This window comes from Macaca thibetana, chromosome 5 (assembly GCF_024542745.1).
Source record: "Macaca thibetana thibetana isolate TM-01 chromosome 5, ASM2454274v1, whole genome shotgun sequence".
NCBI lineage: Eukaryota > Metazoa > Chordata > Mammalia > Primates > Cercopithecidae > Macaca > Macaca thibetana.
The window spans coordinates 60,800,163-60,826,374 of NC_065582.1; the positions used below are offsets into that span (position 1 = coordinate 60,800,163).

The 26,212-nt window shown below is 45.1% G+C and overlaps 1 protein-coding gene across 6 annotated transcripts in view; it reads right to left on the reverse strand.

Annotated features, from left to right (window-relative positions):
- Positions 1–26,212, reverse strand: part of JADE1 (jade family PHD finger 1) — a 68,600-nt gene that overhangs the window by 19,043 nt on the left and 23,345 nt on the right. For 5 of the 6 annotated variants that reach the window (XM_050791214.1, XM_050791217.1, XM_050791215.1 and 2 more), the window contains exons 3-8: positions 15,628–15,713; positions 11,809–11,966; positions 9,272–9,459; positions 5,549–5,760; positions 2,051–2,218; positions 114–230 (exon numbers count right to left, since the gene is read on the reverse strand). In XM_050791214.1, coding sequence (XP_050647171.1) covers positions 114–230; positions 2,051–2,218; positions 5,549–5,760; positions 9,272–9,459; positions 11,809–11,966; positions 15,628–15,713 — 929 coding nt within the window. Of the gene's footprint in view, positions 1–113; positions 231–2,050; positions 2,219–5,548; positions 5,761–9,271; positions 9,460–11,808; positions 11,967–15,627; positions 15,714–15,809; positions 22,232–26,212 lie in introns of those variants that run through there. The other variant, XM_050791218.1, reaches the window with a different exon arrangement.

Here is a 26,212-nt window from a genome sequence, read left to right on the forward strand (position 1 = left end):
CGACCTGCTTCCTGGATTCTAGTCCCCTCTCCAAACCCTTCACAGAGCCTTCCCTCACTTGCTCCCCACCACACAGGAAAGGAAAATGAAGCCATTCTTAGGAAGCTAATTACCTGTATAGAGGCCCCAAACTTCTCATTGCAGAGGCTGCACACTAGCGCCCACCGACTGCTGGGAATATGTGACACCTTGGTGATGGGCTCCATCTTCTCTGGGCTGCCAATGCTCACCTAAAGGTCCGAAAATAGCAAGACAGGGTGGCACAGGTCATCAAAGGCTGAACATGAATGTCACAAACTAAAAGATCCATTACTTTCCTACATCTCTCCTACCAGACAGTGGCAAGGGGCACTCACTCACCTGGAACAAAGCAAACCCTTACTTTAAAAGCCTCAGAACAGCCCCAGTGCCAACTGAGCCCAGAGCCCAGTCCCCATCTGACAGACATCCCTGTTTGTGAAAAACACTTAGATAACTGAGTTTTCACTTCTCACCAGAGCGTCTGATGACAAACACTCATGTACCAGGACAATGCCGTCTATAATCTCTAGCCCATGACAAATCGGTCAAGACTAAAAATCCATCTTAAATATATTCAAACAGGTTGTCAACAACAGGGTAAGTAAATATAACCTGTTTTTAATCTCTCGCCAAAGAAAACCATTTTCTTCAGTCTGAAACATGACTACGTTCAACATGGGAAATTACAAAGATAAATAAGGTATTAATCTGCATTCAGCCTGGATCACCAAATTGTATCCCATCAATACCAACCCACGAGACCCAGTGCTACCAAGACCCGAATCATGAAACCTCAATCCAAATCATCCTCAAATGATTTTCCCTGGGAGGAAAATGTACCAAAATCACACCCCAAAAATGCTGGAATTTGAATTGCAAATTATATTAGTCAAGGTCTGAGACCAGAAATAAATTAGACCAGACCTGAAATTTAAAAGGTTGAGGCTGGCCAGGCACGGTGGCTCACGCCTGTAATCCCAGCACTTTGGGAGGCCGAGGCGGGTGGATCACAAGGTCAGGAGATCGAGACCACAGTGAAACCCTGTCTCTACTAAAAATACAAAAAAACTAGCCAGGCGTGTTGGCGGGCGCCTGTAGTCCCAGCTACTTGGGAAGCTGAGGCAGGAGAATGGCATGAACCCGGGAGGTGGAGCTTGCAGTGAGCTGAGATCATGCCACTGCACTCCCGCCTGGGCGACAGAGCGAGACTCCGTCTCAAAAAAAAAAAAAAGGTTGAAGCACAATAAGAGTTTAAATAAAAATGACCAAAGTATGACTAAGAGTGGTTTTTTTTTAACCATGGTGGTGCCTCATGTACAGCTTGCCACACACAGGACATACAGCTGATCCCTGGGGAATGGCACGCCCAGGCCACAGCTGGTTAAGTGCTGCGGGTCTGCTCCCGGGAGCGAGAGTCGCGATGGGAAGGCTCACTGTGATGGAAGGGTGAGGCGAAGTTTGCCCACCACCAACTTACAGTCCCAAGTGACTGCTGCTTCCAGCTAACATTTCCACAAATTGACATTCCATGACAAGATGACAGTGTGCTTAAGATTCAGTTTTTTCCCCAAGGAAAAAGGTAGCAATTAAAAGGTGTCTTTTTACTCATCAGCTACAACGCTGCCTATTTATGCATGGTTCTCCACCCACCCACCGAATACCAGTTAAAAGCCAGGATCTTCTGAGCTAAGGTGCTATTAAAAACCATGCTTGACCAGGCACAGTGATTACAAGCATGAGCCAACACTTTGGGAAGCCAAGGAAAGAGGACCACTTGAACCCAGGAGTTTGAGACCAGCCAGGGCAACAAAGAGAGATCCCTTCACTACAAAAAATAAAAAATAAGCTGGGCCTGGTAGCACATGCCTATAATCTTAGCTACTCAAAAGGCTGAGGTGGGAGGATCACTTGAGCCCAGCAGGTCAAGGATGCATTGAGCCATGATCCAGCTCACCGCACTCCAGCCTGGATGACAGAGTAAGACTCTGTCTCAAAAAAAGTAAAAACAACAAAAAAGATCCACACTTACCTCAGGGATCCATAGAGCACAGCTGACGTGGACCCACTTGGTTCCGCTACGCGTGGGCTTCATAGCTCCACCCTTCTTCGGACACAGCAGACATTTTGGCTGAACCCCCAGGGCACATGTCCGGCACAGCCAGCTTCCCTCTGGTACCTTGAGGATTCCATAACAGGCCTGTGATCCACAGCACACCCCAGAGGAATAGAGAGAAAGAGAAAATATTATTTTTCCCATTATATCTATTCATTTTAAAACACTTAGAAAGATTTTAACAGAACTACCACCAAAGTAGAGACACTCCCATAGCTTCCTGGCTATGAATCCTCTCCCCTTAGGAAAAATGCCAGGCAGCCTCACAGTAGCATTTAGGAGGTATGTGAGCTCTGCTGATACAATACATATTTACTTAGCAGAGGGTGGTCCTGGAAACTACTTGAGGACAGAAAGGTTTATGTGAAATCCGCTTTGCTGTGTTGCCGCAGAAACCCATCCATACCAAGTTTCTAAATATTGAGCAGTAAGTCCTCGAAACACTCCACAGGGCTCCGTGAGAGAAGCTATTCCTCTACTTTCCTGACAGAGGTGGGATACAGAGTGTGGAGAAAAAGCACACAGCAGTTGAGAGAATCTCCCAAAGCTGCTGAATGAGATGGCAATGGGAACGGGAGAGAAGCAAGCACACTCCCTAGGCTAAGCAAACTCCACACCAACTAGATCCCAGTACTCTCCCAGTGGACACGACAGGGCAGAAAAAGAAGACCTTTTACACAGAGAGAATGTCGTCTCCTTAGCTGATATTTAAAACAAATTCAGCCTTTCAGAAATGGAGACAAAAAATAATTTAAATTAAAAAATAAAACAAAGCCTGTTTTGTACAAGATGGCAAAATTACACAAGATGGCATAAACTACAGAAATCAAGGCTTTTACAACTAAAGTAATTAAGACAGTTCAAAGACAAAAAAGGTTAATGTTAAGTAAGTGAATAAATAAAAACCACGATGGTACCAGGAGCATATTCAGAGAGCCCTTTAAAACCCCAACTGTTCAGAACTTTGTCCTTAAATGACCTGGAAGTCAAGAAGTCGAGAGTCACAGTAGCATAGCTCTAATTCTTCAGACAGAAAAAACACAGCCACTATGCAATCTGAATCCCACGACGATGCAAAGAGGAAACCACAAGGATGAGAGTTAAGCAAAGAAAAGTCACACTTCAGATGGACGCCTCGGAGCACTGTGTCAGGGCCACGAATAAGCTACTGTCAATGCAGACTTACTAGAAAAAAAATTTTAACAGAGTTAAGTGACACTATAAAGGTTTCAAAATACTAAAGGTCTGTATCAGATATTCTACAATCACAACTGAAGGAAGGAATTTTTTTTACTGGAAAAGCAGGTCTAAGCTAATTTAGGAGATTACATAAAGTATGCCTTAAAGATAAACCATGAAGGATTTCTCAAAGGAAAAATGAAGTAAATGTTGAGGAAAAAAGACAAGGTGATAGGGCAGAAAGAACAGAAGGTGAAGAAGGGGGCATCCAAAAGCCTTAAGTTACAACTCTGCCACACGCCCACTGTGAGAGCTTGCACAACCCTGCCCTGACATCAGTTAACTCACTGATAAAACAGGGGTTGACCAGTTTTCAAGCAGAACGCTTTTTTTCAAAAAAATTTTTCATGGGGAAAAAAAAATAGCAAGTTAAGACAAGAAAAAGATTGAGAAGTCAGCCAAGTAAATACAAGAAGCACCAGCAACCAAAAATCAACTGGTCACCAGGGTGCTCATGTCACAGAACAAAGCCACCACAGGAATTCTCACTACTGTAAGGAGATTTCCCAGACAGTGTGAGATCCAGAGCAACAGACGGCAATGACTGAAGCAGGAGTCGCAGATCTCCCTGTCAAAGAACCAGGACTGGGCCACAGCTGGGGAGGTCTTCAGACAGAGGGAAAGCCTAAGAGGTCACAAATTATGAAGCAAAGGGTAATCAAGAACTTCATGGAGCAAACGTGCTGCTTCTTCCCAAGAAGTCACCAAGCACCTATTCCATACAAGTCTTTCTTTTAAGTGTGCTTTAAATCTCAGCATCAACAGGTGAATTCAAAGAAAGTACTTCAGGATAGCCTTTTAAATCCTAAGAATATACGTGGGCACATGTCCCCGCCCAAATCCAAATTTCTTCATTACTGCATTAAAAACTAAATAAAAAAGAAAAGAGGCACTGAGATTGTCATAAACTTTTTAAGTTACCAAACGCCCATCCTCCTGAAATCTAAGCAAGCAACCACCAAAACCTACTGTCCTCTTTTTTAAGGCAGGAAATCGCCTTCAAGAAAAGGGGCTGCTTTCCTCTCCTTTAACAGCTCAGCTTATACTCTAACCCATGTTCACAAACACGACAGGCAAAGTGTGTCCTCGAAAAGACACGCTGAAGTCCTAACTCCAAATATCTAAAAATGTGACCTTCTTTAGAAATAGTCATTGCAGATGTAATTATTTAAGATGAGCTCACTGTGAAGTAGGGTGGGTCCCTAGTCCAATACGACTGGTGCCCTTCTAAGAAGACTGCCATGTGGGCCGGGCACGGTGGCTCACACCTGTAATCCCAGCACTTTGGGAGGCCAAGGCGGGCAGATCACAAGGTCAGGAGATCGAGACCAGCCTGGCCAACACAGTGAACTCCATCTCTACTAAAAATACAAAAAAGAAATTAGCCAGGTGTGGTGGCACACTCCTGCAGTCCCAGCTACTCGGGAGGCTGAGGCGGGAGAATCACTTGAACCTGGGAGGCAGAGGTTGAGCCAGGACCGCTGCACTCCAGCCTGGGTGACAGAATGAAACTCCATCTCAAAAAATTAAGAAGACCGCCATGTGAAGACAGAGACACAGGGAGAACACACATGATGACGAAGGCAGCCGCAAGCCAAGGAATGCCCAAGATTGCCCAAATCACCATAAGCTACAAAGAGGCAAGGAACTGCATGTTTCAGAGGAAGCACAGCACTGCCACCACCTCAGTTCTGGACTTCTAGTCTCCAGAACCACAAGACAATACATTTTTGTTGTTTTAAGCACACACAGTCTGTAGTGATTTTTCTGTTACACAGGGCAGCTGTAAGAAACTAATACAGCACACTAACCACCTTTTCAAAGGTTTGTTTTCTCAGTGTTCTTAATACCTAAACTTAGGCATTACGGTAGGACAGAGGGGGCTCATACATTCTTTTTAAATAAACTTGACTTCTATGGATAAGAATAAAACACTATGTGAAGAAAGACGATTTCCACAGAGGGTGCTATCCTTCTGGCTGCAAAAGCAGAGGATGTATTTCAATCACTGTAAGAACCTACCAGGGAAAAAGAAAGTCTATAGGGCACATTTCTTTAAATTGTAGAAAAACAGACCCCATTCAGAGGAAGAATCCTGGACTCCAGGCATACACTCCCACAGCAGACAGGCTCATGTCCCAGGTTTCTTCGTTCTGGCCTCCCTGCCCCACATACCTGGTGCACACAGATGTTGCATTTGTCACAGAACACCATCTCATTGCCATCCTCACCGTCAGGGGACTGGCAGACATCACAGACAACATCTTCGTCATATTCGATCCCCAGGCCTTCCTCAGTCTCTATGGCATGATTCATATTGTCGTAGCATCGCTGCTCAAATTCCTCTAGGACCCTCTCCATGGTGTATTCATCTAGTTCAGGCATTCCTGAAGTTAAAAATGCCACAAACCCATTTTAATAAATCCGTATTAATAAATATTACAAAATAGTTCTGGTTTATTTATACTTAAAAAAAATGTACAATGAATAAACAATAGTCTGATAAATAAATCCATCACTGGCAGGCGCGGTGGCTCACACCTGAGCCCAGGAGCTCAAGGTCAGCCTGGGCAACATAGTGGAACCCCATCTCTACAAAAAATATGAAAATTAGCCAAGTGTGGTGGCACACACCTGTAGTCCCAACTACTCAAGAGCCTGCAGTGGAAGAACTGCTTGAGCCCAGAAGGTTGGGGCTATAGTGAGCCATGACTGTGCTACTGTGATCTGGCCTGAGTGACACAAGACCCTGTCTCAATCAATCAATCAACCCATTGATGCATCCATCCCTGAGGGCCCCAAAATTTTTTATTAAATCCTTATCAGATCCTTCTAAGAAACAATCTTCAAAGGGGAGAGTCTTCCAGGAAACTGTTATGTTCTTGTGGTCAGGTAGTAAAGATGCAGTGTAGTAAATGGGAAAGCAAAAGGTAAATTTTAAAAGGATTCAAGGATATTAAATACATACATTGTTGAATACGACATTTCATTATACTCATTACACATAACAACTAACACGTAAGGGACTTCAAAACCATGACCTCAGATATGGTTTGGATGTTTTTTAACATTTACCTTTCTTGGTAGGTAAAACAGTTCTCTCAAAACAGATTACACTTTGGATACTCTAATATTTTTAAATGATTTATCCCTCCTCATACTCTGACTTCTACAAAGTTGAAAAACATAGTTAACCAAATGCAAAAAAAGACTGAAACACCAGGTACAGTGGCTCACATCTATAATCCCAGTACTTTCGGAGGCCGAGGCAGGTAGATCATTTGAGGTCAGGAGTTCAAGACCAGCCTGGCCAATAGGGTGAAATCCTCTCTACTAAAAATACAAAAATTAGCCAGGCATGGTGGTAGGTGCCAATAATCCCAGCTACTTGGGAGGCCGGGGCAGGAGAATCACTTGAACTCAGGAGGTGGAGGTTGCAGTGAACCAAGATTGCACCCCTGCACTCCAGCCTGGGCCACAGAGTGAGATTTCATCTCAAAAAACAAAGAAAAAAAAAGATCAGTAACAGCTAAGACAAACATCTTTAAGCATGTGTTCCATTTATGTTATAAAATTACAAAATTAGGCCAGGCGTGGTGGGTCACCCCTGTAATCCCAGCACTTTGGGAGGCTGAGGCGGGCAGATCACAAAGTCAGGAGTTCGAGACCATCCTGGCTAACACGGTGAAACCCCTTCTCTACTAAAAATACAAAAATAAATTAGCCAGGCGTGGTGGCGGGCACCTGTAATCCCAGCTACTCGGGAGGCTGAGGCAGGAGAATGTCGTGAACCTGGGAGGCGGAGCTTCCAGTGAGCTGAGATCACGCCACTGCACTCCAGCCTGGGCGACAGAGTAAGACTCTGTCTCAAAAAAAAAAAAAATTACAAAATTAATCCTGCCAATGTATTCAACAGTATCTTCAAATATGGATTAGCCCAGTTCTTACTATTTAAACCATTCATAAATGCCAAGAGTCTTTGGGCTGAGTCCTCTGACTTCACACAGGACACCTAGATTCCAGTCAAGTGCATTAGACTGGTCTTTATAATGTGCTTACAACAAAGCAGAAACTGTGTATCTTTGAAGCTAAAATTTAGTATCCAGTTCCAAAAGATCTCTGAGAACTCCTGAACACATGCCATAAAACCACCTTGTGGCCTGCTAATGTTTTGGCCATTAATACCTAAAGCAGGACCAAGAAGGAGGAAATCTATTTTGTCTATAAAAACACCTGAGTAGGCCGGGCACGGTGGCTCAAGCCTGTAATCCCAGCACTTTGGGAGGCTGAGATGGGTGGATCACGAGGTCAGGAGATCGAGACCATCCTGGCTAACACGGTGAAACCCCGTCTCTACTAAAAAATACAAAAAACTAGCCAGGAGAGGTGGCGGGCGCCTGTAGTCCCAGCTACTCTAGAGGCTGAGGCAGGAGAATGGCATAAACCCAGGAGGCGGAGCTTGCAGTGAGCTAAGATCCGGCCACTGCACTCCAGCCTGGGCAACAGAGCGAGACTCCATCTCAAAAAAAAAAAAAAAACACCTGAGTAACTGAGTAAGTAGAAAATAACACGATGCTCAGCTCAGTCTACACTGTCACTCCCATTCAACAGGATGGTGAGCCTAATGGCAGGACAAGCATCTACTGCAAGCCACACTCTATGCTAGGTTCCCTGGAAAGACACAAAAGAAAAGATCTTGGCCCTTTCAAGGCTGTGAAATTCACCATGACCAAAGATCTTGTGAATTTTTTTTTTTTTTTTTTTGAGAGGGAGTCTGGCTCTGTTGCCCAGGCTGGAGTGCAGTGGCACGATCTCAGCTCAATGCAAGCTCCGCCTCCCCGGGCTCAAGTGATTCTGCTGCCTCAGCCTCCTGAATGGCTGGGACCACCACACCCAGCTAATTCTTGTATTTTTAGTAGAGACGGGGTTTCACCATGTTTGCCAGGCTGGTCTTGAACTCCTGACCTCAGGTGATCTGCCCACCTCGGCCTCCCAAAGTGCTGGGATTACAGGCATGAGGCAATGCGCCCAGCTGATCTTGTGATTATTTACTATGTCCTAGATTACAATACACAGCCCTTGCCACCACTTCCCCACCGTGTACCTACAGTACAAAAGCTAATTAATCCTCATAGTTTTTCACACTGATCCCAGACTTGACTCCATTGTCTTGTTCATCAAGACGCTCAAGGCAACCCTTAGCAATCAGGACTGGCATGTGAAATGAGACCTACGCACCATCCCAGTCTCAACACCGTGAGATGCAAGTACATGACATGCAGAAGCTCCAACCTCTACATACACTAAAATGAGCTTGCAGAAAAGAAGCTGAGAAGGGCTGGGCACTCAGCTAATGTGAGGCTTCACTGAAGGAAAGCCAGGACATAGACAAACAGGAGGGAAAAAGAACTCCAGGTTTGCAGCATGACATAAGGAAAATCACTCAAGTTAAAACACGTGTGATGTGCTTGGAAATGGGGAGCATGCCTGGAAAAGTGTTCATTTAGAGAAGCAGCAATCCACAGCTGAAGAAGGAATCTGAATGGTGTCGCAGAAAAAAAAACACTAGAGCAAGTAACTGGAGTATGCCCTTTTGTCACTTAGTCCTGGACTTCAGCTTCCTTAAGGTAAGTGAATGAGGGAGTTAGATCAGAGCGGACATGGGAATCCCTGGTGCCTAAGCCGCGGAGCCCTGCTTCCACTCTGAATCCATCTCAGCACATCTGACACAGCCAAACAGGCTGAGCTCTAAGGCAGGGCTGTCATTCTGACTAACTGAAGCTATGATGGAGATGCCTTCAACTGGCAATAAGGAGCTTTTTGCTACTCACCTACCTGCCTAAAATACGTTTCTATTCATTATTGGTTAATAAAATAATATAATACATGGTCTCTCACCCATTTCCTTAAATTCTTCATTGGTCAGTTCCAGCCATGCAGCATCCATGTCATTGAGGTCATAGCGACACACACTGTCAGCCAGCGTCCGGATGTCCACATAGCCCAACTCGGGAGGCTCTGAGCCTGATGACACGATGTACTTCTTGGGCCTGATGAACATGAGGGATTTCTCTTCAGACACAACCCTGCATAACAAAAAACAAGGCAGCTAGGTTACCCTTTCAGTCACAGACAATGAAGTATGCCACAAGGCCCCAGGTGTCGCTTCCTCTTCCAACCCTCAGAGCCACAGGTCATCACTAGAGGCTGAAAACCTGAATGTCACTGCTAATAAAACCTTAACTAGAAGTTGTTAAAGCCTGTGAACAGGAAACAGATATGAATGAAAACACTGTAGAAGCCTTCAAATCTGCTTCCCAGGACACTGCTGTGCCCTGCCCACCACCTCTGACCACTCTGGCCTGCAGCCAACACCAAAACACACTGACCCTTACATTTCAAGAGTTAATCACTTTCCCTTAACCAGACCTGCCCATCTCTGCTGGAGGCCATTAGAACCAGGGCACCACACAGGCAGGGCAGGCACAGCAGACTCTGAGAACCAGAGGGAGATACCCGCCAACGCTGACACCTCACAAAAAAAAGCTGGAGAGAGGGAAAAGAAGATTAGGCCTTGGGCTGGGCACGGTGGCCCAAGCCTGTAATCTCAGCACTTCGGGAGGCTGAGGCAGATGGATCATTTGAGGTCAGGAGTTTCAGACCAGCCTGGCAACACAGTGAAACCCCATCTCTACTAAAAATACAGAAATTAGCCTGGTATGGTAGTGCACGCCTGTAATCCCAGCTACTTGGGTGGCTGGGGCAGGAGAATCGCTCGAACCCAGGAGGCAGAGGTTGCAGTGAGCCAAGATTGCAACATTGCACTCCAGCCCGGGCAACAGAGTGAGACTGTCTCAAAAACAAACAAAAAAAAAAGGAATTAGACCTCGGCCATTATCAACAAATCTAAGAATCAAGAGTCCCAGCCAAGAGGCAGACTGACTCTCCCAACATATACCTATGATCCCAGAAACAAAAGCACAAGTTTCTTCTCCTCCTGATACTGCCACACACTCTCCCCCAACCTTTAACACCTGGAGTGGTGCTTTCCAACTCACCCCACTCAAAATAAGACAGCATGCGCAGGAAGATCAAATCACTCCCAACTTGGACCAGAAAAGGCCATCTTCCTAATCACAGGCCCCAGGCCTCAACAAAGTCCTTCCACATCTGCATTTCTGCAGTTTAAATTACTGTCAACAGGCTGTCCAGAGTCTGTCAGAGTACCTTCATCACCCTTATATTATGGGAGTGATTTTATCTACATGACGCTGAGATGGACAAACTGAAGGGATTTATTTCTCCTACTCAACCAAGAGCAGAGATCCAACTGAAAACTTCCACAAGCTGTATTAATGCTCACTTCTGTCCTGGTTCCCCACTGAAAGTGAAGCATTCAGCAAGTGACTCCTAGGCTGGGGCTGCCAGTGCTGAATCAGGTGGTGCTACATCTCAGACACAGGCTCTGAGGCAGATACCTGGTCTGCCCCGCAGAGCCCCGTGACCGCTCCATTCCACAGGTCCCGATTCTAGCCTATGGGGGCCATCCTGGCACTTCTGATTGGTCACCTAAGCCTGAGTAAGACAGGGGCATATGTCACCACTGGATAGACGCCCCAGAGATCCCAAAATGACAACTCAAATTTGATCATCTTAAGTGCCCAAAACAAGAGACACAAAGTGGGTGACGGCCAGGAAGCAAGTTCAGTCATGACTCAGCGTGGAGAAAGACACTGTTTCGCAAAGCAGCAGCCAACTGATGATGGCCGAGAAGCCAGGTGCCAGCTGAGCACAGAGGGCACTCAATCCTCCCTCCTAAGAGGACTCTCCAGGTGGCACGAAGCAGGGCAGTGAGGAAATGAGTAAACAGCTGCAACCTGATTGTGAGGAGAGTCGGCAGGGACTCAGCCCTGAGGGATCTTTAAAGTCAGTAAATTCAGAGAACGCACCCTGAGAACAATGTGACCAGTCAAAATAAATCCCTCCAAAACTCCCCTCTCCACAAACTCTAACTGGCAGGTCTGGTCTCCTCACACCTGTCCTCCTCCAAAGGCGGAGGCAACTACACACTTCTCTCCAGGAGAGTCACTCTCCAGAGTGAACATGGAGGGCAGGAAAAGAGGATGAAGACATGTGAACACCCAAATTTTCCTCCCCCAGCCCATCACTTCCCAGGATGTCTTGGAATTTGCCTTCCTCTCATAAGACAGCAGCACCTCCCCACAGTGGTGGCTGTAATGTTAAGGATGGAGGCTCATGGCCCTCAAAACCACTACCCTGTATGCCTGAAGTGTGCTGCTCCTACATTTCTATTTCCACTTGAGGCCTCATGATATTTTATTGCTAACTCAGAAATTGTCTCTTCTCAGATGCCTGCTGTCAGGGAAGAAGAGCGAGGGTGGGTGGAGAGGCGTCTGCCCTCAGGGCATCTCTACCTGGCCACAGGCTGAGGGATGGTCCCTGGGCTCACGGGCACCTGGACCCCTTTTTCCCATTCCTGTCTCCAGGGATCTGCCAACACATAGTACTCATCCGGATTCAGCTGGTAGGAGTCATGCAACTTCATGGCAGTGATCAGGTCTGTCCTAAACACCTGGAAAGGAAGAGAAAGGGACACTGACATTTGATATTTGCATTCTTATTCAGAGTGCTGGCAGCTGCAATGTAACCATGGAGCTGCCATGTAACAAGGTCACTGTATCAACATAGAACAAGCCTGACCTATTACAGAAAACCTTTGCCTGACACGCCTTTTACCTCACTCAGGCATGGGGGGTGGCAGTGCTGAGGGAACCCTGTCCTCTCACTGCCTCAGTCCATAGTGTCCACAACAACTTCAACAAAAAAATCTCTGAAAAATGTCTCTCAGTTCACCAAAAGGGCTGCTGAAAACATGTACCTGGAAATCTCTGAAGGGAGATACTGCACTCAAGGGTGCTCTAGAAATACAACTGCACTAGGCCGGGCGCAGTGGCTCAAGCCTGTAATCCCAGCACTTTGGGAGGCCGAGCTGGGTGGATCACGAGGTCAGGAGATCGAGACCATCCTGGCTAACACGGTGAAACCCTGTCTCTACTAAAAATACAAAAAACTAGCCGGGTGAGGTGGCGGGCGCCTGTAGTCCCAGCTACTCTAGAGGCTGAGGCAGGAGAATGGCGTAAACCTGGGAGGTGGAGCTTGTAGTGAGCTGAGATCCGGCCACTGCACTCCAGCCTGGGCGACAGAGCGAGACTCCGTCTCAAAAAAAAAAAAAAAAGAAAAAGAAATATAACTCCACTAACCATGTAACAACTTCTTCAAGCCAAAACCCAGAACCGCCAGGGACTCATCTCCTGTGCTTTTTTTGTTTTTTGGTTTTTTTTTGAGATGGAATCTTGTCTGTCCCCCAGGCTGGAGTTCAGTGACACAATCTTGGCTCACTGCAACCTCTGCCTCCCGGGTTCAAGCTATCCTCCTGCCTCACCACCCCTGAGTAGCTGAGATTACAGGTGCGTGCCACCATGCCCAGCTAATTTTTGTGTTTTTAGTAGAAACAGGGTTTCATCATGTTGGCCAGGCTGGTCTCAAACTCCTGACCTCAAGTGATCCACCTGCCTCGGCCTCCCAGTGTGCTGGGATTACGAGCATGAGCCATGCTCCTGGCCAGGGACTCATCTTCTATAATGAGACTGCCCCCACCCAGGCCCTGCCTCCCAGGGCACCAGGGTTTATGGTATGGCAGCTGGTGAGGTCAAGGTCTGGGCTGGCCTAGAAAAATCTGGAAGAGAAGCAACCACAGGCCACTTGGTTGGATGGGCCTGCAAAGAACATGTTTGCACACCTTCACCTGGCATAAATTCTACCTGGGAAGAGTTATTTGTGGGGAAAGGAAATAGAGAAAGTCACTACCCTCTTCCCACTCTGCCAAAAACAGGCAGACCCAACAGTGCCCCTCTACAAAGAGAGCTCCCCAATTCCTTACCACAGGCCAAATGAAGGCAACCGCAGGAAAGGCAGCCCTCCCAGTGCCTATGCCACTGCAGACTCCTGGACCCCTGGCATTCATCCTTGGTCAATGAGGCCTGCCCCTGGGGTAGAGCGCAACACTGCCTCCCAGCCAGGGCTGCACAGCTGGCTCCCTCTCAAGCCTCGTCCTTGGCCCACTGGTGTCTAAGGCTGCATAAGAAAGCTCTGACCTTGGCATCAGGACCAGCCCAAAGTTGTGTTTGGCATCGAGCAAGCTTGCATCTGTAAGCTGTCCTGTCTGTTTACACAAGTCACAATGCTGAACTCTCTTTTCTCAGGACAGGGAGTTCTTTCTTGTGCTACTAAACACAGTTCACACATACGCCCGCTAATAGGTCCATATTTGTTTTTTCTGGTGGCTTTTCAGGCTGGTGATCACTTTAATAAACTTCACCATAATAAACTCTGAGGCAGTGTCTGAATAAAGAGGCCATTTCTCCTGCCTGCCATTTTCAATACGGACTATTCCCCAGTATGCCACTCCTCATTTCTAAAGACCTATTAACAAGCAAGAACTAGGCCATGCACCTCCCACAAAAATCACATGTAATACCAGGATCCTTCCCTTCAAGCACAGAGCCGCTGAAGCAGGTGCCCAGCCCAGTGGACACCAACTCCCTGGCCCCCAAGAGAAAAGTACTTTAAAACCTAAGAGATGGTCCTATATCTTCAAGAAGCCGATCAGGTAAAAACATATTCCAACTAAGTGGTATAAATGGAAAACAAAGGAGTCTGCCAAAAAAGAAAGAAAAATCAAACTGAAGCAGTGAAATGAAAAAAGGCAGCCTGCTATTCCTTTGCTCAAAGACTCGGTCAAGAACTGAAACAAACACCCTCAAATGGACGTCAACTCTGGAGTCTCTAGTAGAGTATGTTAGTGCCTTACATATAGTTTGGACTCAGGGTTGAGAAAAACATCTGGACCAAAATGTGGGGCTGGGACAAAGCCAGCACAGCGACCTGTGCTGCTGGGCCCCCTCCTCAATGCTTGGTATCAGTGCCAGAAGCAGGTTTCGAACTCCACCACTGGGCACCAGCCTCCGTCACACCAGGTCACAGCTCCTCAGTCCCCCTTGTATTCCTGTGCTGAAGTAACAGGAGTTTAGTGTGAACATCAGAAAGGTATTTTGGGGGTTATGGACACAGCACAAGGAATTGAGAAATAAAGAGCAGCAGAGACGCTCCTGGGCAAAGAAAAGGAAGAGAGCATTAAAGGTTCAAAGGAAAAAAGGCCTGAAATAAAGTAAGGGGAGGAAGTATCTACCTTCCCAAGCACATCTGATCTCATGCTAAAGTGCCTCCTGGGATGGTTTTCCACAATTCTAAAGGATGTAAACTACTTCCTCATGGAGGAAGCTATTCCATAACCAAATAACTTCTCCACTCCACAACAGGGCAGCCTTCTGACGTTCCCTATTAGAGCCTGGAAAGTTCCTCTGAGGAGTATCTGCCTCTGTGGAATAACTGCCTCTGCACTGCCATTACAGCATAAGGCTGTCTGTGAACTCATCCCATGAGAAGCAGCACAAAGCAAAGCATTCAACCAAAGAAACTCTTCCTATAATCTTCTCACTTGAAAACTGTGATAAAATAAAATGCTTTTTCTTCAGTGATTTAAAGCCTGTCAAAGGTCTTTAGAATAAACAGACCTCAGGCCTTATAAGGGCCCCTAAACAAATACCAGCAGAAAGAAATGCACCTAAAAGCAACTTTAGATACACAGATAACAAAAGTTTGGGAGCAGAGGAAACATAAGATGAGAAAGAAATTGAGAAAGAGGGGGGAAAACCTTCAGCATAATCCCTAAAACAAAACTCCCGCAGTTACATTGGGTTGTTGCCAAATAAGCCACAAATTCATGGCTAAAACTAACTTGAGGCTGGCATTGACTTAGCAGCAGCTGAACCCGCTGATCTCCTGGCCAGAGGAAAAGTTATTGGGAGCCAGAGATGGTACGACAGGAAAGGAAAAAAAAAATGTAATGGATAACAATAACACTTACTGAGCACTTTTTATGTGTCAGCAACTATTCACATGCTTTGCATGTATTAGCCTATGTGTATTAACCCACTTAATCCTCACAACAATCCTATGAGGTAGACACTTGTGTTCTCCCCATCTTACAGATTTGGAAACTGAGGCACAAGGATTTGAATACTTTGCCCAGGACTGCACAAATAGACACCACTCAATTAGGTATATGGGGCAACATATATTCATGCACGGTCAGGCAAGCAGTCAAGAAGTACCTCCGAAGGCTTGCGATCTTCATGTCTGGAGCAGGAACTTCTCCTATGCTGGGATCGGGAATTCTGGGACCAAGTAGTTGACAGGCCTAAAGAAACAAACATCCAAATAAGAACCATTAAAAACTGCAGGAGTTACTGAGTGTTCTTAGGGGTTTTCTTACCCAAACTCATCCCAGGCTCACCTCAGCACTGCACCATGAGACCACCTGTGATGCCCTCTTGGCTCTCACAGAGCTCTTCCACTTCCATCAGTTATTTCACTCTCATTTCTCATAAGCAGGCCTAATGTGCTCATTCTGTGCAGGGATGCTATATCAAGGACCACACCCAAAAGGAGAAAGGACTTTTAAGAATACCATGCAGGTGTAGTCTTCACCCATAAGCCTGCACTGAAGAGGTTCAAAGTCTCATGCTGCTAAACACAAATTGAAAAAATAACAGGCCAGGGGTGGTGGCTCACGCCTGTAATCCCAATACTATGGAAGGCCAAGGTAGGTGGACTACCTGAGGTCAGGAGTTCAAGACCAGCCTGGCCAACTTAGAGAAACCCCACCTCTACTAAAAATACAAAAATTATCTTCGTATGGTGGCAGGCACCTGTAATCCCACCTTCTCGGCAAGCCGAGGCAGGAGAATTGCTTGAACCTAGGAGGCAGAGGCTGCAGCGAGCCGAGATTGCATCACCGCACTCCAGCCTGGGAGACAGAGCAAGACTCCGTCAAAAAAAAAAAAGAAAAGAAAAAAGAAAACAAAAGAAAAGAAAAACATCTTACTGAGTTTTCAGGAAGCTTTCTAAAACACTTTTTTAAAAAAAGGTTTGACTCGACAAGGCATAAAAATTTAGCAATCCCTAGACAGGGAACCTCAGGCCTATGGTGTAGACGAAGTAGGTAGTATAGTGCCGTAAGTAGGGAGGATGGTAGGTAAACAAACTTAGTGAAGACTAAGGGGTCAACTGCCAAATAACCCCTAAAATTTGCTCCACTTTCCCAAAAAATGCCAATTGGCTCTGTTCTCTGCCTTTCTTACAAAGGGGGTCTACACCTATCATCTAGCCTCCCCCATAACACGGTACCTAACTGCTGCCTAACAGGATCTCCCAACTGCTGCCAAGTCTGAGCTCGTGTCTGCCCTGACACTTCTCAGCACCAGCAACTCCATCCTGTCTGAAATACTCCCTCAGCCTCAGTGGCAATTCTCTTTCCACTCTCTGGGCTCCTCCTCTCCATGTATCCCATCAACATGGGTTTCTCCTGAACTCTTTGTTCTTTTCTTGCTCCAAATGTTCTCCCCAGGGGGCGCTCACCCATGTCCACAGTCTTACCCAGCACACCCAGAGGAACCTGCCAGACCTACATTCCCAGACTAACCTCCCTTCCAAGCTCCAGATCCATTTTCACCTTCACATAAGACATCAACCCTAAGGTATTCCTTCTATCTATCTGTCAACTCAGCATTATAAAAACTGGGCTCAACATTTTACCCAAACCTGTTCTACCTCTTACATTCCTACTTTGATGTCTATTACCACCATTTCTACTTGACATCAGAAATCTAAGAGTCATCCTAGACTCCTCTCACTCAGGACACAATCAATGGCTGGGTCAATTCAACTTCCCAATAATTCCAGTCCCTTTTCTCCATCTCTGCCTCTGCCTCCTGTTAATTTGTTACAAAGACAACTTAAATGCAAAACCTTCCACTTGTGGGTGCCGTACTGCTGCCAGAGATCTGAAAGAGCCCTAACACCCACATGTAGTATTTGTCCAACTTTCTGATAATTCACCTCCACCTCCTGTTTTTAATAATCATCACCCCAATTCTGAATACATACTGTACCATTTTCCAAAAATTAACAAAATCCAGAAAAATAAAAGCCAAAGGTTAAGGTTAGCTGCCATTCTTCCGGTGAAATCATTTGTCACTCAGACAGGAAGCTCTTATCTCTACAGATTCCACAGACAGGAACAGAGAATCAAAGCACCCTTAAAACCTTGGGGACCTTAAGAAATAGATTCTGCACATAAGCCTATCATCAGATTTGCAATGACCAAGACCAAATGGGATTGCCACGCTTCCCTGACAGGGACAACGTCGGCACTACCCTTGAGCACCAGTTCTGAGGCTCATTACTAGGTCAACTGACTGACTGCTGTTCCGCCAGCAGAATCAGCAGAACTGGACCTCCCGCTGGTGGCCCCATGGCATTTCAGTAAATGTTTTAGAAAATTATTCTTTAAATAAATACTAAGTGTGCCTCTTTAGACTCTAAATGAACAAGAATATTTCACTCCCACACCTAAAGAAATATTCTGGGCACACTGGGGTGAGCCCAACCTGCAGAAGTTCTAAATCTGGTCATTACTGGAAAGAAAGAAGACAGATGCCAAGTTAGGAACCTGGAGATGAAGGTGGCTGGGTGGCTCCTAGGGTCTATAAAGAGGCCTCTCTTTCTCCCTCTTGTCCTGGAGGCCATCCTCCAGCTGGTCCACAGCCTGAAAGAAGAGAGGAGGAAAAGCACACGCAGTGTCTGGATGGAATTCCCAGAAGGTTTGGGGAAGGAAAGAAAAGCAGAACAAAAAGGGATGATCCTCCTCTGCTTTGAATTACTATGGAAAAGGTTATAAATGATAAGGAACGAAGCCAGAAATTTAGATAATCACTCCATTGCTATACTTTAAAAATTAACATGAACTTGGGAGAAGAGGGTCTCCAGAGTCAAATACTTTCAGAGTTAAAGCAGAAACAACAAATTTGTTCACTCTCAGGTTTTCTGACCCTCTTGTCTCTTCTTGAGGAACTGTCAGGATCCCTCCTAAGTAGTTTCCAAGGTTCCCAGGAAGCTTGCAGCTTTGCTGGCATAGAACACAACCCAAATAATGACACTCATTTGAAAGCTTTTCCTAGGACTGCTTTTATAAATCCTGAAAACTGCTGTCTACGCCACATTTGCTTTTAAAAACAGAGATACAAAGATGCTACATACTTGGTATCCAATAGTAATAACCAAGAGAAACTCTAGTCCACCCAAAAATAGTCTGTTCCTTTTCCTCTTAATTTACCTAGTGTTGGTACAATACAGGAGGAAAAGTGAAATTAATCCTATTAAACGCACTTTGCAGATAGGGAAAAACTGATAAAGAAACTAAATTTAAATTATCACTGGCATAAGGAATGATCTTAGCAGCTTATTTAGAAAAGCCAAAAATCAGAAACAACCTAAACATCCACCAACAGACTGTGAATGAAAAAACTCTGGTATATGTATATGTATATATCCATAGAGTGGAATACCACCCTGCAGTAATAAAAAGGAATGAGCTACTGATACATGCAAACATGAATGAATGCTGAAGTAATTCTCCTGAGTGAAAGAAGCCAGACGAAAAACGAGTCCATACTGTATTATTCCATTTACATACAACTCTAGAAATGCAAACTAATCTACAGTGACAGAAAGTAGATCAATGCAAGACTAGAGAAAAGTGGGAGGGAAGGATTATCTTGATTTCAATGATTTCATGAGTAATTCTCCTGAAAGAAGCCAGACCAAAAACAAGGGTCCATACTGTATTATTCCATTTACATACAACTCTAGAAATGCAAACTAATCTATAGTGACAGATCAGTGGAAGACTAGAGAAAAGTGGGAGGGAAGGATTATCTTGATTTCAATGATTTCATGGGTGTTAACATGTCAAAACGTATCAAAGTACACAATTTAAATATATGAGGCTCAGAGGCTCACTGTATGTCAATTATTTCTCAATAAAGCTATTAAACATTTATCGCTGAGATACCATCCATTAACAGTAAGGAGAAAAAAATTCTATTTTACTTCACACAAGTGGTCTGTATAAAACCTAGACTTTGCTGATGAACCAAAGAGGGGGTTGTGAACCCAAGGGAACTGCTCTGCCTTCCATGTCCAGGAGCACTTGTGATCTATTCCTTCTCATTTTCTTATTGTATCAAAAAGTTAATCTATCAAGAGCCACTGGTATAAGACAACAGAATTTACAACATAGAGCATAGCTAAGTCAGTCAGTGCTGTGCACACAGCAGATTCTCAATATTTCTCTGAAAAGTAGATAATTTTTTTTAAGAGTCATTGTTGAGGACAATCAATCATGCTCTAACCGTCACTGTAACCCATGAACTCAAGGTGGCAGGCACTAAGAATTTACTCCTGTTTCACCTAATAGAAGATACACTTTTGAGCTCAAGGAAAATAAAGCAGTAATACATTTAAAGATAGATTTGTGGAGCCACTGTTTCCTGCTTGGAATGCACCTACATCTACAGAAACATTCATGGAAGGCCACAGGCTAGAGACTCAAAGGGAGTGTCTTGACATTGCTACACCAACACCACTCTATAGCCAGGCTCTCCTCAGACACTCCCAGGCAGTCAGGAAGCTACCAGAATATTATTAAAACCAAAATAATTAACACTCCCTTTTAATTAAAACAAAATTTATAAACATCTGGAAAATACTAGGGGTAGGACAGTGGGGTTAAACCAGAAATTAGAGTATTTTAAATACTGAAAAGACCAGGAGTCAGCGATTTATGCTACAACAAAACATTAAAAACAGTGTGCTTGCTATTGTTAAAAACTGCGTAAGATTACGCTGGGTTGGTTTGCATTTTGTTTGTTTCCAGAGTGCTGATATTTAATGACAAACTAATTTAAGCATATGATGAGTAAAATTTTGTTTTATTTTCTTGTCGCTTTCAGGAAAGGAGTTGGGAACTCTAAAAATCTGCTAATAATGTCTAAAAGTATTTTACTGCCATTCACAAGGTAAAATTATTACCTAAAGTTCACTTTACTGACAAATTTAAATGACTTAAAATTCTTGACATACACTGTTCAGTTAAGAACAATTCTATGTTACATTACCTCATGTTAAACACGGGAAAGACTGAGTGGGGAAAAACATTTTGTCTTGTTTTTAATATCCCCAATTTCCATTAAAACAGAATCCTTTGGGTTAATATAAAGTTATAAAAGGCTCATAGATCATAGCACCGTGAACATGGACCCTGCCCGGGCATAACGTTCTTTCCGGTCATCTCCAACACTCACTTCCAACACTCACTTCCCTTTGAAATATTAAAAATAGCCATGTTGTCTTGCCCTAGATCTAAAATAAGGAAAACCTCAGGAGTAAATCTAACACAATTGCACACACCTTCCACATTTGGTAGCTAGAGTGTGGTAAGCTTCTCATGTTGTGCCATGCACAAAAGGTTCAGAAATTAGAATGAATGGCAGTCTTCGTGTTCGCTGCACTACAAAATGCAAACTATGAAAGAACCTTGCCACTGATCAAACGGTAGTCCTCCTGTCTCAGTCACTGCTCTGGACACTAAATAATATGCTGGTATCTGTCTTTAGAGGTGTTAAACCAGCTTAACAAAGTAAGATGCTTAAAACTGGCAAGTATCGAGTCCAGCAGTTTGGTGTCACATCAAGGGCACACAGACCTGACAAATGCACCTACAAGTTACCTAAAAGCCAAGCTAGCCTTGTATTGAGTAAAGCAAGGCTGTGTTAACTCTCATCTCAAATTAGGCAAATTTAATCCAGTTACTGTTTATTTGCTTTAGCTGCATGATAGAGGACAAGCATCTGATATAACTGTCAGTTAGATCAGGGGCTGACCCTATACCTACCATAGTTTTTTACCCCAACATAGCCCAGCTCTACAGCCCAACTCACTTCTACTTCCAACAAACAAAGGCGTCATACATACATTCAAAGAACTGGCCCATAAATGTTTCAACATACTTAAATATACTTAGGCCTTCAACCAACTGACACACAAACATTTGACACTCACCCACCATTTCTGCTGAGGTCCAAGTACAAGTCAGTGGGAAAATTACTAATTTTAAATTTCAGTTGGCTTCCTTTCTGCCCATTCCTTATCACAGGTGATGGGGCAGAGCCTGGCTCTGATAGGTGGGGAGACAGAGCACTTCACCCTAGCCCAGGTGTAGAAGCAGGGAGACCAGAGAGGGCCCACACGGAGCCTGGCTCCAGGCCTTCTTCCCACAGAAAGTCAACAAATCTCTGAAAGTTAAAGGAAGTCAGATAAGAACAAGAAGCCCTGCTCTACAACGTTAGGAAAATCTTAACAGTATCAGCACACTGCTCTCTTTCTGTGTGAAGGAAGGAATGAGACCAATCTCCCTTTGGACTTTTGAGAGACACCAAATTTAAAAACAACCAAAACCAACAAAAACACCATTTGCTACATATATATAAAGATGCTGATCATACTCAGGAGGCTGATGCAGGAAAATCACTTGAACCTGGGAGGTGGAGGTTGCAGTGAGCTGAGATCACGCCACTGTACTCCAGCCCAGGCAACAGAGCGAGACTCCATCTCAAAAAAAAAAAAAAAAACCCAGTGTTGATCAGAGCTAGCTACTATTGGCCTGAGATAACCAACAATATATAATTCCTGATAAAAACAAGGATACTTGATGTCTTAATTAGCCTCCACAAGTTTACTGAAGATAAAATGAAATGTCCTTTAGGTTTTAGAAATATAGTTGATTCTTGAACAACACGGGTTTTAACTGCCCAGTTCACTTACGTGAGAATTTTCTTTCTGCCACCCCTAAGACAGCAAGACCAATGCCTTCTCTTCCTCCTTCTCCTCTTCTACCTACTCAACATGAAGACGAGGATGAAGACTTTCATGATGATCTACTTTTACTCACTGAATAGTATATTTTATATATATATATACACACACACATATATATATTTTTTCTCTTCTTTATGATGTTCTTAATATTCTCTCTAGCTTACCTTATTGTAAAAATACAGTATATAATACATATGACATATAAAATATATTTATTTACATTATTAGTAAGGCTTCCGGTCAACAGTAGGCTATTAGTAGTTAAGTTTTTGGGAGCCTTGGCCGGGCGCGGTGGCTCAAGCCTGTAATCCCAGCATTTTGGGAGGCCGAGATGGGCAGATCACGAGGTCAGGAGATCGAGACCATGCTGGCTAACACGGTGAAACCCCGTCTCTACTAAAAAATACAAAAAATTAGCCGGGCGAGGTGGCGGGCGCCTGTGGTCCCAGCTACTCGGGAGGCTGAGGCGGGAGAATGGCGTGAACCCAGGAGGCGGAGCTTGCAGTGAGCTGAGATCCGGCCACTGCACTCCAGCCTGGGCGACAGAGCGAGACTCCGTCTCAAAAAAAAAAATAAAAAAAGTTTTTGGGAGCCAAATGTTATACAAAGAATTCTGATTTGCAGGGTGGGGGGAGTTGTTCAAGGGTCAACTGTACTTAAAGTAGTTAGTGGACCCCATTCCCACATTTGCCAAATCCCTAACGACAGGATCCTGGGCTAGAAAGCAGAAAATTAAGGGTTTACCTTGGCCACACTCTGGCGCAATGTGTAACTTCAGAGACTGGCTGAGCCACCCAGTACCAGAAGCCCAGCAACTTCAGACGCTGCCTGCAAACACCCCAACATTACTCCATCCAACTGCAGGGCTGGACCTCCAGGGCACCTGGAGAAAGGCTTCAACTATGACTGCAGTTGTATAAGGGCTTGCACCTGGCACAGAAAATGCCTGTCCATCCCCAACTGTAAATACCACACTGGTATTCCTCTGGAACAGGCCAGAAAACAAGGCAAAGGGCTCCAGACCAGAGGCCAGCAAGTCCCAGCCATGGCTGTGGCTGGTGCTGCAGCCCCATGCTGACGTCTGCAGCTGCCTCTCCTTCACTTGGACATGGTCTGCACTGGGCTGGGAAGTGCTGCCAAAATTCTGTCAGGCCTGCAGGCTGGAGAGGCTGAGGTGTGGCCACTGCATAGACCCTGTCCTTCTTGTAAGCAGAACCTTCCAAATGCACAGGCCCGGCTGAAGGCAGGCAGGGTATGGGTAGTTAACCCAGGTAGGGCTCATTTTGTGGACCTGAATGCAGGGACAGAAGGCATGCCCCCCCGACGCTGGCCACCCAGTTATATACAAAAGGAAGGCTCCAATGCAAATGAGTGGGTTGGTGGCAAAGGCCTACACTGTGAACCGGCGGCCTTCAGACGGGATGGAAAGGGGTGTGTTCCATGGAAATGAGCACCGGCTGCCTTCAGATGGGATGGAAAGGGGTGTGTTCCATGGAAATGAGCATGTGCATCTTTTTATAAGCCTGGCATTCCAGAAGTTCTTAATGAGAACTCTGTGTTTACCACTACCATCATCCACCTTATCAAATCATTGAGCGTGGACAGACAGCATGGTCATAAAGCATCAACATATACTTTATATTGAACCAGCTGTATGACAAAAGGACGACCAACCTTCTACTAGCAACTATCATTCCTCTCCTCCACCACCAGATTTCCATGTTTAAGCCTAGGCTAACCCTTTGGTAACCTATATTTACCTTAATTCTCCACGCCCAGCTTCTTGACAGAGGCCAGTACAGACTTGTGACTTGACAGACACACTTTTGGTTGGGACTGTGAACACTCTCTTCTTCCTTCATTTCTAACCAGAATTCTAGGTGGAATTTTTTTTTTTTTTTAACAGAGATGCGTTCTTGCTTTGTTGCCCAGGCTGGTCTCCAATTCCTGGGCTCAAGCAATCCTCCCAGCTCAGCCTCCCTAAGTGTCAGGATTACAGTCATGAGCCACCGTATCTGTCCTGAACATATATATTTTAGATGAAATATTTGGCCAGTCGCGGTGGCTCACGCCTGTAATCCCGACACTTTGGGAGGCCAAGGCAGGCGGATCTCGAGGTCAGGAGATCAAGACCATCCTGGCTAAGATGGTGAAACCCTGTCTCTACTAAAAAATACAAAAAAGTAGCCATGTGTGGTGGCAGGCGCCTGTAGTCCCAGTCACTCGGAGGCTGAGGCAGCAGAATGGCATGAACCCAGGAGGCAGAGCTTGCAGTGTGCCAGGATCGTGCCACTGCACTCCATCCTGGGCGACAGAGCGAAAACTCCGTCTAAAAAAAAAAAAAAAAAAAAAAAGAAATATTTGGTCTTCTAGGGCTTTTATGGGCTGAATTGTACCCCCCATCCCCAAATGTGTACTTTGAAGTCCTAACCTCCAATCTCAGAATATGACTATAATTTGGAGACAGGGCCCTGAAAGGGGTGACTGAGTTAAAATGAGGCTAGGCTATTAGGGAGGGCCGTAATCCAATTTAGTCACACCGAGGCACACCAGGGATGCCTGCGCAGAGGAAAGGCCAAGTAAGAACACAGTAAGAAGGCCATCTATAAACCATAAGAGGCCTCAGAAGAGACCACACCTGCCAGCACCTTGGACTTCTAGTCTCCAGAACTGTAAGAAAACAAATTTCTGTTGCTTTAAACTACTCAGGCTGTGGTACTTTTCTGTAGCATCCTAAGCTGACTAATATGGGGCCTTCTGGGCTACTAGGAGCCTCTGGACAACTGAGAGGGACTAAACTAAGCCAGGGTCCAGAACTACACTGTCCAATACAGTAGACACTAGCCACGTGTCTTCAAATTTTTTAATTCATTAAAATTAGCAAAGGTTTAAAATTCAGCTCCTCGGTTGCACTATGTTAGGACATTCTCATCCTATGGAACAATGCTGGTCCAGAAAAGAGAAGGCTCTAAATCTGAGAGAACATCCACGAGAAAGTTTTCTAACCCAGCTCTCCCAAGGAGGAAGAGAGGCAGTGACGAGAGCAGACAGAGTGAGCATACACCTGATGCTCAACGCGGAGAAAAATATTTAAATAGGGCTCTTAAGCTTTTATTGGGCATTATCTTTATGTGGAGGTAATTCATCAAGCAGTCTTCTGACTAATTCTGACTCTAAAAGCAAGATTTTTTTGAGACAGAGTCTCGCTCTGTCGCCAGGCTGGAGTACAGGGGCTGCGATCTCGGCTCACTGCAACCTCCACCTCCTGGGTTCAAGTGATTCTCCTGCCTCAGCCTCCAGAGCAGCTGGGACTTCAGGTGTGCAGCATCACGCGCAGCTAATTTTTGGTAGAGATGGGGTTTCACCATGTTGGCCAGGATGGTCTTGATCTCTTGACCTTGTGATCCGCCCGCCTCAGCCTCCCAAAGTGCTGGTATTACAGGCATGAGCCACCGGGCCAGGAAGACTTTTTTTTTTTTTTAATTAATGCAGGACAAAATTATGTACTCAAGCAAACAGCATTAATGGAGTACTTATAACTCACGAAGACACTTTGATAGGCGCCACACAGGGGCAGAGAAGAAATTTCAAAGCATGTTTTTGCCTCAAGGAGTAAAATGCCTAAAACTGTAAACATCAGAAAACAGGTAGGGAGGATTATGAAACGACAAGCGCCTCAGAAGTTCGGAAGGGTGCATCCCAATCCCAAAGGCTTGGACGGGCGGCTTTACCTGCCTGCACTTGGAAACAGACCTTCAATACCTTTCTCTGAAATAAGAGGAAAGGTCTTTCCCTCTGGAGCCCCTACACCCTCTCTCAACTAGTTCACTTCTCTCCTGCTGCCAACGTCAGCAGTCAGCCCTAAAACTCTCAATTCCTTAGAGCTCCTCATCGCAAGCCCTTCACACCTGACACTCTCCC